This window comes from Felis catus, chromosome A2 (assembly GCF_018350175.1).
Source record: "Felis catus isolate Fca126 chromosome A2, F.catus_Fca126_mat1.0, whole genome shotgun sequence".
Classification (NCBI taxonomy): domain Eukaryota; kingdom Metazoa; phylum Chordata; class Mammalia; order Carnivora; family Felidae; genus Felis; species Felis catus.
In genome coordinates this window covers 65,077,017-65,093,087 of record NC_058369.1, presented here as the reverse complement: position 1 = coordinate 65,093,087, position 16,071 = coordinate 65,077,017, and the positions used below count along the sequence as shown (strand labels likewise).

Genomic DNA, 16,071 nt, shown 5'->3' with positions numbered 1-16,071 from the left:
TCGTGTGTTTAATGGACGTTTGGGTATCTGCTTTGCATAAATGCCCAAGTCCTTTGCCCATTTTTTAGTTGAATATATATATACGTATATATATATATATATTGAGTTGGAAGAGGTTTTTTCTTTTTTTCTTACATTCTGGATGCTAAACCCTTGTTAGATATTTGATTTACAGATAATTTCTCCAATACTATAGATTGTATTTTCTTTTTTTCTTAGTAGAATCTTTATTTTATTATTATTTTTTAATGTAGTTTATTGTCAAGTTGGCTCACGTACAGTGTATACAGTGTGCTCTTGGTTTTGGGGGTAGATTCCCGTGATTCATCAGTTACACACAACACCTAGTGCTCATCCCAACAAGTGCCCTCCTCAATGCCCACCACCCATTTTTCCCTCTCCCCGACTCCCCACGTCCACCCTCAGTTTGTTCTCTGTATTTAAGAGTCTCTTATGGATTCACCTCCCTCCATCTCTGTAACTATTTTTTCCCTGCCCTTCCTCCATGGTCTTCTGTAAAGTTTCTCAAGTTCCACATATGAGTGAAAACATACAATATGTGTCTTTCTCTGACTGACTTACTTTACTTAGCATAAGACCCTCCACTTCTATTCATGTTGCTGCAAATGGAAGGATTTCATTCTTTTTCATTACTAAGTAGTATTCCGTTGTCTATATAAACCACATCTTCTTTATCCATTCATCAGTTGATGGACATTTAGGCTCTTTCCATTTTTTTCCAACATAATTTGGCTATTGTTGAAAGTGTTGCTATAAACGTTGGGGTACATGTGCCCCTATGAATCAGCACTCCTTTGGATAAATTCCTAGTAGTGCTATTGCTGGGTCATAGGGTAGTTCTAGTTTTAATTTTTTGAGGAACCTCCACACTGTTTTCTTAGAGCGGCTGCACTGTGGATTGTGTTTTCACTTAAAAAAATTTTTTTAAGACTTTAAATTTTAATTCCAGTATAGTTAACATACCGTGTTGTATTAATTTCAGGGGTACAATATAGTGATTCAACAATTCTATAAATTATTCAAAACCTATCAAGATGTGTGTACTCTTAATCCTCATCACCTATTTCACCCATCCCCCCAGCACCTCCCTCTGGAAACCATCAGTTTGTTTTCTGTAGTTAAGAGTCTGTTTTTAGTTTCTCTCTCTCTCTCTCTCTCTCTCTCTCTCTCTCTCTCTCTCTCTCCCTCTCTCTCTTTTGTGTAGTTTTATGGTTTTATTAACACAAACGCAACGTGCACACAAGTTGTCTATTCATTTTCTTTGCTGCACAAACTGGCATTGGGATTTGTGACTCTGATGGCCAGCTGGGCTGCTCTTTCCACAATGGCTTTGCCATTCTTAGAAGAGACATTGGGAGCAGTTTCTGCACATAAGACTAGTTGCACATCAGCAGCTCTTCATGCTCCTTGACGTTGTGGACCAGGAACTTCTGGAAGCCACTTCAGTGTTGGGCATCAGGATCTGGCCCTTGAATCTCCTGCACACCCTGTCCTGTCCCGATCCCCTGGGCTTCTGCTGTTGCACTTCATTTTGACATATCAGTCTGGTGCTAGATGAACTTCATGGTCCTCTTTTTAATGATCTTGGGCTGCACCAGGGGTCTGAGGGTGGTCTTGATGACTGTGCCAAGGAAGAGTGGGGGGAGGGACTTCTTTGTTCATTTGTAAGCAACCCAAATGACCGTTGTTAGATGAATAGGTAAAGGAAATGTGGTACATATACACAATGGAATATTACTGAGCCCTAAAACAGAATGAAATCTTGTCATTTGCAAGGATGTGGATGGAGCTAGAGAGTATAATATTAAGTGAAATAAGTCCGTCAGAGGGAGAGTCAAATACCATATGATTTCACTCGTATGTGGAATTTAAGAAATAAAGCAAATGAACAAACGTGTTTTTAGTTTTTTAATAGTGTGCTTTAAAGCACACATCTTAAACTCTGATAAAGTCCGGTTTTTATTTTTTTCTTTAGTACCAGTGTTTTCAGTGCTATATCTCGGAAACAGTCCTCTAATCAACAGTCATAAAGTTTTATTTCTGTATTTTCTTATAAGAATTTCATAGTTTTGGCTCTTACATTTAGGTCTTTGATCCCGTTTTGAATTAATATTTGCATATGGTACAAGATAGGGGTCAAAGTTCATTCTTTTGCATGTGGACATCCAGTTGTTCCAGTACTATTTCTTCAAGAGACTTTTCTTTCTCTGTTGAATTTTCTTGGTGCCTTGTTGAGTAGAAGTTTGCCATAGATGTATGAATTTTTTCTGGACTCTAAATTCTATTTCATTGCTATCAGTCCTTTTGCCGGTACTACGCTGTCTTGATTGCTGTTTTGAAATCATTAAGTGTGAGTCCTTCAAATTTGGTCTTTTTCAAGATTATTTTGGCCATTCTGGGTCTTTTGCAATTCCATATTAATGCTAGCATCAGGTTGTCCATTTCTGTAGAAAAGCCCGTTGGGATGTCAGTAAGAATTGCATTGAAAGTGTAGATCAATTTTTGTAGCACCACCAACTTAACCATATTCGTGAACATAGGGTGTCTTTCCATTTATTTATTCTTCAGTTTCCCTTAGTGATGTCTTCTAGCTTTCAGTGTACAAGTCTTGTACCGCTTCTGTTAAATTTATTTCTAAATATTTTATTCTTTTTGATGCTGTTGTAAATGGAACAGTTTTCATTATTTAGGTTTTGGATTGCTCATTGCTATTATGTAAAAATATAATTGAATTTTTCACATCGATGTTGTGTCCTGTCACCTTACTGAATCATTTATTTAGCTCAATTTTTTAGTTGGTGGGGAAGTCATTTCTTAGGATTTTCAAATAGAGATAGTTTTATTTTTTCCTTTCCAATATGGATGCCTTTTATTTTCTTGCCAGTTGCTCCAGCCAGAACCTTCCGTTCCATATTGATAATAGATATGCGTGTCTTAGTCCTGATCTTAGGGGGAGGGAAAGGTTTTAGTCTTTCACTATTAAGTATGGTGTTAGCTGTGACTTTTTAAAAAAAATTTGTTAATGTTTATTTTTGAGAGAGACAGAGACAGAGCGTGAGTGGAGGAGGGTCAGAGACAGAGGGAGACACAGACTCTGAAGCAGGCTTCAGGCTCTGAGCTGTCAGTACAGAGCCCGATGCAGGGCTCGAACTCATGGACCGTGAGATCATGACCTGAGCCGAAGTTGGACGCCCATCTGACTGAGCCACCCAAGCGCCCCGGCTGTGACTTTTTTGTAGATGTTATTTATCAGATTGAGAAAATCCCTTCTGTTCCTAGTTTGTTGAGTGCTTTTATTGTGAAAGGGTGTTGTATTTTGTTAAATGCTTTTTCTGCATACATTGAGATGATCGTGTGTTTTTTGTCCTTTATCGTATTGACATAATGTGGTATTACAGTGACTGATTTTTGTATTTTGAATTAGCCATGCATTCCTGGGATAAATCCTGGTTTATTATGAAGCATAATTCTTTTTCATGCTGCAGGATTGGCTGCTACTATTCTGAGGCCTTTTATGTCTATGTTCTTAGGGGAAGCAGTTCTATAGTTTTCTTGTGTTGTCTTTGTCAGAATTTGGCTTTAGGGTAATAGTGATTTGATAAAATGAGTTTGGACATGTTCCCTTCTCTTCTAATTTTTGGAAGAGTTTGTGAAGTATTGTTGTTAGTTCGACTTTACTTGTTTGTTAAAATTCACCAGTGGATTCATCTGGTGCTGGGCTTTTCTTTATAGAAAGAGTTTTGATTACTAATTCAGTCACTTTCCTTGCTTTAGGTCTATTCAGACTTTGTTTTTCATTGTTTCTGGTGAGAAATCAGCTCATTTGAAGACCATACGCATGTAACAAGTTGCTTCTCTTGCTGCTTTTAAGAGTCTGTCTTTTGGGACTTGGGCAGATGATTATGATGTGTCTGGATGTGGATCCCTTTGAATCTGTCCTAGTTTGAGTTCATTGAGCTTTTTAGATGTGTTGATTCATGTTTTTCATCAGTTTGGGGGATTTTGCCATTGTTTCTTCAAATATCTTTATGCCTTTTTGCTCTCCTCTCTTCCATGGGACTTTTATTATGTATATACTGGAGTGTTTGATGATTTCCCACAGGTCTCTGGGTACTGTTCATTTATCTTTATCATTTTTTTCCCTCTTTCTTATACTGGATACTCCCCAATTGATCTGTCTTGAGGTTTATGGATTTTTTTTTTCTGCCTGCCTACATCTGCTTTTGATTCTTACAGTGAATTTTTCAATTCAGTTATTGTACTTTTTAATACAGAATTTCTTTTGTTTTGTTTTTTGTTTTTGATAATTTCTGTTTCATTATTGATAATCTTTGTTGGGAGAGAAGACATTTTCATACCTCTTTTTTAGTACTTAAGACATAATGTTCTTTGCTCATATTTAAAATAACTGTTCAGTAATTCCAAAATTTGGGCTTCCTTAGGGACAATTTCTATTGATTGCTTTCTTTTTTTCCTACCTATGACTATATCTCCCTGGTTTTTGTGTGTGTTTTTTTTTTTTATGTTTCATATTTTTGGTTAAAAACTGGACTTTTTAAGTAATTTAATGTGGCAACTCTGGAAATCAGATATTGATGTTGTTGGTGTTTGCTGTTGTTGTTTGTATGTTTAATGACTTTTCTGAACTAATTCTTTACATTTTGTGTTGTTTGTCATGTAGCCACTGAAGTCGATGCTCAGTTAGCTTAGGCCAATCATTGGATGGAGATTTCATGAACACCACAGCCAGTCTCCTGGTCTTTGCAGAGGCTCTGCGTGCTGGTTGGGGCACACCCTAAATATTAGCTAGCCAGAGCGTCAGTTTCAGCCACATGTTAAGAACTTAAGTTCTTGTTCTTGACTAAGCATGCTGAGTCTTAGGTATGCACCCCCCGCCCTCTGCCCCATGCATGCATGTATGTGGTCTTCTGCTTTGCTAGGAATATGTTAGAACTTTCAAGCTCCTGTGGATGTCATTTCCAGCTTTTCCTCATAAGCTTATTGGTTGGCCTGCTGTTTAACCCAACTGTTACCCACTGCATCAGGCATTTATAAAGTTAAATGAAACTCTCTAGTTGCTTTTGAAAAATACTTTTTGGGAAAAGGCTTTTTATAGTGGTTGTGCTTTGCGTTAGATCCAGCAAAGACAGCCTTGTAGGAAACTGCCAGAGAAGTCCAATAATGACAGTTCTCTGGGAAGGAAGCATAGAAGTCTCGCCAACCCTGTTGGCCCTTCTAGTGGCTACCAGAGTGCTGGTTCTTACAGTGATTGGTGTAGCGGTGGGCAGAGCTAAGGCAGAGCTAGGGAGGGGGGGGTGATGGGAATAAGGAAACTTACAATGCTACCAGCGCACCTGGATCCTGCCACAAATCGCCACACAGTGGTTGGATTAAACAACACAATTTTATTGTCTCCCAGTTCTGGAGGGGAGAAGATCAGTCAGAGACAGGGTTGATTCTGCTTAGGGCTGCGAGATCTGTACCAGTTCTCCTTTCATGGCTTGTGGGTGGCCATCTTCTTCTGCCTGTGTCTCTTCACATCACATCCCCTCTGTAATTTGTACGTGTGTCCAGATTTTCCCCTTTTATAAGACACCAGTAGTATTGGATGAGGCTTGCTGTAATGACTTCATTTTAACTTTATTATTTTTCTTTTTTTTTAATGTTTATTTATTTTGGGGAGAGAGAGACAGCAAGCAGGGGAGGGGCAGAGAGAAAGGGAGGCGCAGAATCCGAAGCAGGCTCCAGGCTCTCAGTTGTCAGCACAGAGCCCGACGCGGGACTCACACCCACAAACCGTGAGATCATGACATGGGCTGAAGTTGGACGTTTAACCGACTGAGTTACCCAGGCACCCCTAACTTGATTACTTTTCTAAAGACACTATGGCCAAATAAGTTCACATTCTGAGATACTGGTGGTTAGGGCCTAAACATATGAATTTGGGGAGAGGCATAATTCAACCCATCATGCCAAAGATTCAGTTGTTTTTCTTGAATAAACTTTTCATGAGTTGCTTCAAGTCTTTGAGTAATTTCCAGAGCTCTGAAAATGTTGATCCAGACAATTTCTGTCAGTTTTTTTATTACCTTTATGAAGGGGATAATTTTTAGAGTTCCTTACTCTGCCATTTTCACTGATACCACAACTTTTTATCACAGTTTTTGTTTTAAAACTCTAATTTCTAAACTTAAATTGTAAAACATGTATCACTGATTTCTTTTTTATTGCTTTTTAAATGGGATATGATTAAATTTATTCTTAATAGATGGACATTTCAGTTCAGTGTGGATTTCTTACAGCACATAGATTATTCTACAATGTTTTACTACTTGTGCCTACATTTTTATTTTAACGTTTATTTATTTTTGAGAGAGATTGAGAGAGAGAGAGAAAGCGAGCAGGGGAGGGGCAGAGACAGAGGGAGACACAGAATCCGAAGCAAGCTCCAGGCTCTGAGCTGTGAGCACAGAGCCTGATGCGGAGCTCGAACCTACTAACTGTGAGATCATGACCTGAGCCAAAGTCAGACGCTCAACCGACTAAGCTACCCAGGCATCCTATAGAAAAAAATTGCTTAAAATTTAACAGCAATTAATGGTAAAAAACAAATAATTTAAGCATACAGGGAACTTTCTTAACCTATGGAAGAATATCTATATCTAATAGCTATATTCAGGGGAGACTGGTTCAGTTGGTTAAGGGTTGGACTCTTGATTTCAGCTCAGGTTTCATCTCAGGGTTGTAACTGTTGAAGCCTACTTAACAAATGAATGAGTGAATGAAGGAGTGAGTGAGTGAAAGCTGCATTCAGTAACCATCACACTATATGGCGAAACTTGAGAGACCGTCTTAAGTTAGGCAGAGTTTTGATTCTCAGATACAATCTTTACTGGATCACAAAAAGCTTTGTAATTTGGTGAATCAGTGAAATGTTGGCATGTCAAAAGCTTTTCTACTCATAAGCTGACTTATGAGTAAATTCAAGATAATTGAATCTTTACTGTGTTCCTTTTGTATCTCCTAAAGAATATAATTTTGGCTTGTTTAATGATCAGGATTCTTTGAATTTTAAAGCAAAGTGGAAAAAATGCTTAATAAAATCAAAGCATGTATTTTTTGACTTTTTAATCACATTATAACTTTCAAATTCAGTACTTTGTATCACATCAATGTGAATAGTTATTCTGCTAATATAAACAGATTTATTGGTTCCTTTCAGGTTTGGTGTCTTTGCAAAACAGATACAGTCTAGTATAGACTAGTTTTAATACTTTGTAATTAAAATAATATCCTGAGAATAAAATAAGTTAGTGTCATGAACTCTGCATAAAAGCCCAATGCATTTTTTTCGGATTGGTAAACCCACATACACCCCCAAATATAATACATGTGTATATTTTTGAGTATTAGTTATCATATGGAATGCAATGAAATTTAGTCCTTATCAAGTAATTGCAGTTACCCAAAGAAAAGTTATAAAAACATGTAACGCAAACTACAAAAATGTGAGGCATTATAGAGCATAAAATGATACAAAATATTATTGGAACATTTTGATGTTGTATTTTCAGTGAAAGTATATGTTATGCTTCATCAAAAGAGTCCACACGTGTTATGTGTAACCCAACGACTGCGAAATTCGGAACTGATAGATCCATCATTCCAGTGGCATGGGCCAAAAGGAAAAATTATTTCAGGTAGGCTTTTGTTTCTATTATAATTCAATGGATATTTCTGAAATATACTCAGAACACAGAATAGTCATATCTCATATATATGTATATATTTCCTCACTTGTTTTTTCCTGTGATTTCCCTTTGGAGTTAGAGTCTAACAGTGCAGGTGGTATAGACATTTTTCACACATCTTAATCTGAGATAGAGACACTTGACGACTGTTTAAGAGTTTGGGGAATTCTCTGAGCACCTATATTCCACAAAAATGTTACTTTTTAAAAAGTTCTTAGAGCCATTTTGGTTTCTTCATTCAGACTTCTGTTAGTCAAGTGTGTACGAAGAAGCAGATATCATTCTGGTTTTTATTGACAATACAAATGAGCCCTTTGAGCTGCAGATTTATAAACATGGTTTTGTCTTAAACAGCACCACGTAGGGACAGCTCAGGTCTTTACTAGTAGAGTTTTTACATTTTTTGATTTTACATTTCTTTCTGACTAAAAACCATACCAATGTGGATTATATTTGAATTTAATTTCAATATTAGAATCTATTAAGAAAAAAAAGACCGTATTTAGCTTTTCATACTTTGGTATTAAAAACGTGCATTTAGATATACTGCATGGTTTGACTGTGATTGTGTATTAATGTATGACTGGTGCTGTGCTTACGAAAGAGGAAACTTAGTAAATCAGTTACTCATCCAGAGGAGAAGACAGACTCAAGAGACACATGTGAATGGTAGCCTTATGGTTTCAATAAATTTTTGAGGAAACAAGATCTTAATCTCACGAAAGTATTTTTGTTCCACATAGCGGTTACTATTGGTATGACTGGTCTGATCAACATTTTCTCCATTCAACTTCTTTTGTTATTTTGAAATGCATTATCTTTTTTCTAATCTTTCATTTGCTGATCTGTTTTTGCAGTGTAGTTTAAAAAATATAAATCAGCTTAGCTGTTCTTGTGTTCAGCCTTGCTAAATACCAGCTTAATGAATTTTCATCCTAACTATGTGTTCAATGAAGCACTTAATCATCTTTGTATACCATCCGGGAAGTTGTCTTTATTGCTCTGTTTACATCTGTTTACATTTTCTTTTTTCTTCCTTCCTTTCTCCCTCCCTCCCTCCCTCCCTCCCTCCCTCCCTCCCTCCCTCCCTCCCTCTCCCTACTGGTATTTGGAGAGAGTGCCTGTAGACTGAAACCTGGGGGTTTATTTTGTTATGGTGGTTGGGGGAAAGCATTATATTCATACCAAGACTTGGCTGAGGAAACATTCATAGGAAACACTTGTTTCGTAATATGTTTTAATTCATATTTTTATATAATTGAATAATCTTAGCCGTACAGTTCTGAACTATTTATGCTGATTCTGAAGAAGCTCAAGGTTTAAATAGTTACTCCTCTCTAGGTGAGATGGTTCTTCAGAGTGAAGTACTCAGCTCTTAGTGAGAAGTACTCAGCTCTTAGTGAGTGCCTGCCTGGGGGCTGCGCTGTGCTAGTCTTTGTGTAATGTCTCTGCCTCATTGTACTAACATAGTAGGAATGGATTAGCAGAGATCAGTGACAAAAAATCCCAAGAGATCGGGCACTTAATAGAAATCAGTGAAATGGGCCAGGTATAGAAGCATCCAGTACTGATGATGTGATCAGATTTTATTTTTACTGCTCTGTGATAGTAGCACATTATGTAGCACAAGCATGTAGGTTAGTATATTTTACATTTGGTGTTAAAACTCCGTAAGTTCAAAAATAGAAGCATTTAAGTATTGAATTGTTCTTTTACAATTTGTTACTCCTTTGATTCGGAAATTGAAATCTGAAACATTTTCTTCTCTAAGATGCATTGCCAGTCTTGTAGTTTATCTTGAAAAGTATAGTATGTGATTGAATTTTGAATCCTGCAACTAAGAACAGTATTTTATTTTACTCACTTTCATAATGGAAAATAGACGTTCAGATGTGTACTTATTTCCAAGTAAGGATACAATCATGTTAGTGCAGTGGTTTTTGTTTTTTTTTTTTTTTTTTTTTTATAAAAACTATTCTCAGGAAATTCTGGTGTTGACATCATCATCATATTTGAGATTTCAGTGCAGGATCACATCATAATTCACTGTCTACCAGTCTGCAGGCTCATTAGTTCTATCATTATTTCAGAAAGATCTGGAAATGTCTGATTTTCCTAAAGCTTGAAAAATGGAGAATCTTTTTGGACATTTATGAATATTCCAAAGATGGTTTCCCTAAAAGTTAGCAAAAGAAATCATGCAATTGTATAATTACTTGCACATGCCCCTGGAGAGAAACATTCAGATTGTTTAGATGGGTTGTAAAATATAGGGGACCTATGTTAGATTTGTTCGGTCCCCCCGCCCCGTCTCCCTACCTTCTCTTCTTGCCCCCACTCCTCCTCTGTTTGTCTTCCCGTATTTTTTATTCACAAACAAAATGCATTTTTTGCAAAAAGACTTGTACGTCTTACCCCAACCCTGATCCCAACCTGATGAATTAACTCTTCTTGGTGGGTGGACTTCCCCATTTTTCTGAATATATCTAAGCACATACACACACGAGTTTTACCCGGTAACTACACTCTTACTATTCTTCTTGAGATTGAAGATGACATTCTATCCTTCTGTACTATTTTTTATTGAATGAATCACATCATGTGTACAGATGTATATAAGATATATGCAAGTCATGATACGGTAAAACAGACATCCTAGAACCTGCAGGATACACCGTTACGAAGACCGTTGCACTCCTAATAAGGTGCTTAAAAATCCCATTTTTCTGTCCCCAAACACTGGTCAGGTAAACACTACTGTGAACATTTACAGAATTATTCCCTGGCTTTTCTTTATGTGTTTGTCATGTGTATAAATACACCCACAGACACGTTTATCCATACTGACCGCCCTCTGCAGTAAAGTACAGTCATTCTGTCCATTTTGGGTGTGAAAAAACTGAGGCATTGAGAGAATAGGATGCTTACTGAAGTCCTCGGCCTCTGAAGTCCAGCTTCAGAGTTCACAGATACAGTCTAAGTGAGGGAGGAATGGGATTTTGATTTTCCCTTTTCATCATTTTGTGAGTTTTTGGTTTTTTGTATCTTTTAAAGAATTTGCCCAATTTAGAGTCTTCTTTCAACTTGTTGAATTTATGTGCATAAAGTATTTACGATACTGTCTTACTATCTTTTTAATATATTCGGGATCTATATGACGTGCCCCATTCTGCCTGATATTGGCTCTGTCTTTTCTCTTTCATTTTGGTCTCTCTGGATACAGGTTTAAAAATTTTACCAGTCTTGGGATGCCTGGGTGGTTCAGTTGGTTCAGTGACTTCAGCTCAGTTCATGATCTCAAGGTTCCTGAGTTCAAGCCCATGCCAGTCTCTGTGCTGATGGCTCAGACCCTGGAGCCTTCTTCAGATCCTGTGTCTCCCTCTCTCTCTGCCCCTCCCCTGCTCACACTCTCTGTCTCTCTGTCTCTGTCTCTCAAAAATGAATAAACATTAAAAAAAAATGTTCTTACCAGTTTTTTCAAGGGACCGGCTTTTGGTTTGATTTATTTTTCTCTCTTATTTTGTTTTTTTTTTACTTTCACTGATTTCTGTTTTTATTTTTATTATTTCCTTTCTTCTGTTTGCTTTGGGTTAAATTTGCTTATCTTTTGTTGCTTGTAGAATTCTGGATTGACAGTTTATTTCTTTCAGCATTCTAAAGATGGCCCTCTGTATTCTTTTTGCTTGCATAGTTCCTAATGAGAAGTCTGCTGTTATCTTATCCCTGTCCCTCTGTAGACAGCATGCCATTTTATTTCTGACTGAATTCAAGATTTTTTCTTTGCCTTTCATTTTCAGTGATTTGAATTTTACGTACCTCTTTTTTTTTTCTTTGTATTCTGCTTAGTGTTCTCTCAGCTTCTTCGATTTTTATTTTATTTTATTTTTTATTAAAAATATTTTTTTAACGTATATTTATTTTTGAGACAGAGAGAGACAGAGCATCAACGGGGGGAGGGGCAGAGAGAGAGGGAGACACAGAATCGGAAGCAGGCTCCAGGCTCCGAGCCATCAGCCCAGAGCCCGACGTGGGGCTCGAACTCACGGACCGCGAGATCGTGACCTGAGCTGAAGTCAGACGCTTAACCGACTGGGCCACCCAGGCGCCCTGATCAGCTTCTTGGATCTTTAATTTGATGCTTGCCATTAATTTTTGAAAATTCTCTGCCATTATGTCTTCAAATATTTATTCTTTCCCATGCTGTCCCTCCTCTCCTTCTGAGATTTCTATCACCTATATGTAACGCTCTTTGATATTGTTGCACAGCTCTTGGATCTTTCTTCCTGGTGGAGGTGGTGGTTTATTTTTCCTCTTTGAGATTCAGATTGGGTTGTTTCTTTTGACATATTGAAGCTCATTGATTCTTTCCTAAGCTGTATCGATCTTTTTATGAGTCCATTGAAGGAATACTTTGTCTGTGTTACTGTGTTTTTTGTTCTTGTTTTTGTCCATTTTGTTTTGCTTTTAGTTCTGGCATTTTCATTTGATTATTTTTTGTAATTTCAGTTTCTCTGCTAAAATCTCCTGTCTGGCCTTGCATATTATCTATGTTTTCTATTCAGTATTTTAATACTTTTGTCATTGTTATTTTAAATTAACTGTCTGATATTTTTGACATATATGTCACTTAAGAGTCTGACTCTGTACATCGCCTGGTATTTTGGAAATATGTCTTACTTATCTGTATGTATCCTTGTTTTTTGTTAAAGTTGGACATCTTGAATAAAATAAGACTATAGATAGTAAGAATTTTTATGCTTTGAGATAAATACCTTTTTAAAAATAGCATTAATGGGGCGCCTGGGTGGTTCAGTTGGTTGAGTGACCGACTTCGGCTCAGGTTGTGATCTCACAGTTTGTGAGTTTGAGCCCCGTGTCGGGCTCTGTGCTGACAGCTCAGAACCTGGAGCCTGCTTCTGATTCTGTGTCTCCCTCTCTCTCTGCCCCTACCCCACTCATGCTCTTTCTCTGTCTCAGAAATAAATAAACATTTAAAATTTTTTTAAAAAATAGCATTAAGTCTTTAGTATTAGAAGTTTGTGTTAATCTAGTCAAGAATTTATCTTGGTTTAATATTGGTTGTTGCTGTGGTTATTGAAAGCTTCAGTCAGATAAAGTTAAAGATGTTTTAGGTATAGGCTGGTTCATGAGAAGTTCTTTTTCTCCAGTGTCTTTGGAGAAAACATTTCCTTTCTTGGCTTTGTTTTCTCCTTTTTAAAAAAAAAAAAAATCTCTAGAATCTCTTGCATCTCTTCTAATTTGATTATACTACATTTTGACTAGACTCTTTTACTGATGGGTCATTGGGAGAGAGGGACAGTCTCTGATGTTCGGTTAAGCCTGGTCTTTGGCAGGTATGGTGTCCCTGGGGCTTGTGGCCGGGGTGGGGGCAGCCGTCACAAATGCCCTAACCCCTTCTCCATCTGTAGTGTTGGCCTAGTACTTCTTGCTGACTGTTCCTCAAGGATGAGACTCTTTTCCCTTTATGTTTCCTTCCCCAGTGGCAATAAGTCTCCACAGAGTCCTAGGTGACTATTTTTGTTCCTTCTCTCCCTATACATTAAATCATTGTTGCATACCAGGAAGTAGGGGAAATGGGTGTGGGTGGACTTTTGGCAGGGTTGCTGGGCCCCTCCTTGAGCCACGTCCGGTGGGGGTCATGCCAAGGATTCCCCTGACCTTCTCTTTGATCAGTCTGAGGTGTTCCTGAGGGTACACCCTATAAGAGGGTGTAACACCTCATCTCCCCCCACCCCAGTATCTCTGGTCCTCAGAAGTTTCACATGTTCACACAGGTTGACACTTGGCTTTTAGTAAATCATTGAGAACTTTCAGCTGAGTCTTCTTAAATGCTTGGGTCCTGGTTCTATCCACAGGTCACTGTCCCTCCCCAGATTTCAGGTTTATTGGTTACCTTCTCACCTCAGTTTTTTTGATAGGTTTGAGATAAATTGTTAACTGACAATTTGTCTTTTTCCTTATTGTAATAGTGGGGTCCATGTTCTTGTGGTCAGTTTCCATATCTGAGCAGAAACTAAAAGTGCAAACTTAATTTTTTTGTTAAATAATAAGTTATAATGAAATTGTGCTTAAATTTTGCCGTGTAATTTTAGAGTTGTAAGTCATGAACTAGAAGTCTAGTCCAACTCTAAAGTTTTAGATGATCAAGCTAAGTTGTGGAGAAAGAAGTATTGACTTTAGTTCAGTTATTCACGGACTGTATGCTGTTGCCTGAGTTGTTCCTTTGCCTACATGTTCCTTTGGCATCGTGAAATTCACATTTAAACTCTGTTACTTAAAGGTCATTTGTTAAGTGGTGTTGAAGCATGGCTTTTTCTGTTGGCTGTGAAATCCTCTGAGTATCTTTTCAAAATGTGCCGCTTTTAATTTTTATTCATTCATTCATTCATGCATGCACGCATGCATTTAGAGAGAGGGAGTGCATGAGTGAGGGAAGGGCAGAGGGAGAGGGAAAGCATCTCAAGCAGGCTCCATGCTCAGCTTGGCCCCAGTGTGGAGTTCAGTCTCAGGACTGTGAGATCATGACCTGAGCTGAAATCAAGAGTTGGACGTTTAACCGACTGAGCCTCCCGCACACTCCCACTTTAATGTTTTAAAAATAAGAAGGTGAGAGGGTGCTTTATCGTGGATCATGTCCTACGTGATTTTCTGGCCGTCATAATACTTAAATTGTAATAGGTATTCAGATATGTATTAGTGCACTTACACTTCTAGTTTGGGAAAATTATAGCCAAGAATGCATAGCCTAATTGACAGCATGATATTCATGGTGTTTAAAATCTATGGGCATTTTACTTTATAGTTTGAGAAGAATCGGTATTAACTCTTCATTTAAAAATTTTTTTTGAAGTTTTTATTTAAATTTCGGTTAACACACAGTGCAATATTCGTTTCAGGTGTAGAGTGTAGTGATCCAGCCCCTCCGTACAATCCCCAGTGCTCCTCACAAGTGTGCTCCTTGATCCCTGATCACCTCTTTCACCCAGCCCACCACCCACCTCCCCCATGGCAACCATCAGTTTGTTCTCTCTTGTTAAAGAGTCTCTTTCTTGGTTTGCCCCCCTCTCTCTCTCTCTTTTTCCCCTGTGCTCATTTGTTTCTTAAATTCCACATACTAGTGAAATCATGTGGTATTTCTTTGACTGACTTCACCTTTTATCATATTTACTATAAAGCATTTGTCTCTGCTGAAATCTATAGCAAACACTTGAAAACTTGTTAATCTGTTTTAGAAAAGAGACATTTTATGGTAAATATGTAATCTTTCATCAAAAAAGAAATGAGCATTACAATAGGAACATAGTCACAATTTATAACCTCTTTTTCAGCTTCATCCAAGGATTTGGAAATGGGAATTCTTAAGGCATAATATTATTCCTTGTAAATTCCTTGAGGGAGAGTATATCCATCTCTATTCATTTCTCCTTTGGTATCTGAAGTAGGACTTTGCATGTACTAGAAACCCAGAAAACTTTTAAAAATGTTTATTTATTTATTTTGAGAGAGAGAGAAAGAGAAAGCATGAGCAGGGTAAAAGGGTAGAGGGAAAGAGAGAATCCGAAGCATGCTCAGCATGGAGCCCAGTGTGGGGCTCGATCCCACCACCTGGGATCATGGCCTGAACTGAAATCAAGACTCAGACTCTCAGGCAACTGAGCCACCCAGGTGCCCTGAAACCGAACAGATTTTTATTGAGCAAGTTAATAATGAAAATTTCATCACTAAGAACATTCCTGTTGTGTCTTATTTTGAGGAAATACATTTATTCAAAAATAAATTTCAACCTGAAATTTATAAGCAATATGTTATTTACTTAAAGTGGAAAAAGATAATTATTTGCTGGGATAACACTTTCCATTCTAATGAAGGGCATATGAAATTATTGAATGAGTTTTAATATAAAAATTTTCAAATGCAAAACTGGTTATGCACTTTCAGAATAATGACTTGAATTACTTAAGGATTTATAGCTTTTTCAAGTAATTTAAGTTGTATTTGTTACACGAAAACAATTCTGTGAGATATGCTGTTGTATATTATGATTCTTTGTTTTACAAATGATGGAGCTGGACCTAAGAAAGATTAAGTGATTACCCTCGGGTTACACAGTTTATGAGAAAGAAAGGTAGACCTGAAACCCACGTCTCAAGCCTCTAAATCACACCTCTTTCCTGTTACACAGCACAGCTTCCTCCCAGTGTGGTACTTAAGTAACAAAGCACAGGCAAGTCCCAAGGGCTCTTAACATCCAGTCCTCATTCTCAACACTGCAGCTCTG

General features: G+C 37.6%; 1 protein-coding gene across 3 annotated transcripts in view; it reads left to right on the top strand.

Moving 5' to 3' along the window:
• Positions 1-16,071, top strand: part of ZPBP (zona pellucida binding protein) — a 112,250-nt gene that overhangs the window by 3,040 nt on the left and 93,139 nt on the right. For 2 of the 3 annotated variants that reach the window (XM_006929088.5, XR_006594055.1), the window contains exon 3: positions 7,596-7,721. The exons of the other annotated variant lie outside the window; for it this stretch is intronic. In XM_006929088.5, coding sequence (XP_006929150.4) covers positions 7,596-7,721 — 126 coding nt within the window. The remainder of the gene's footprint in view (positions 1-7,595; positions 7,722-16,071) is intronic. 3 annotated transcript variants of the gene reach the window in all.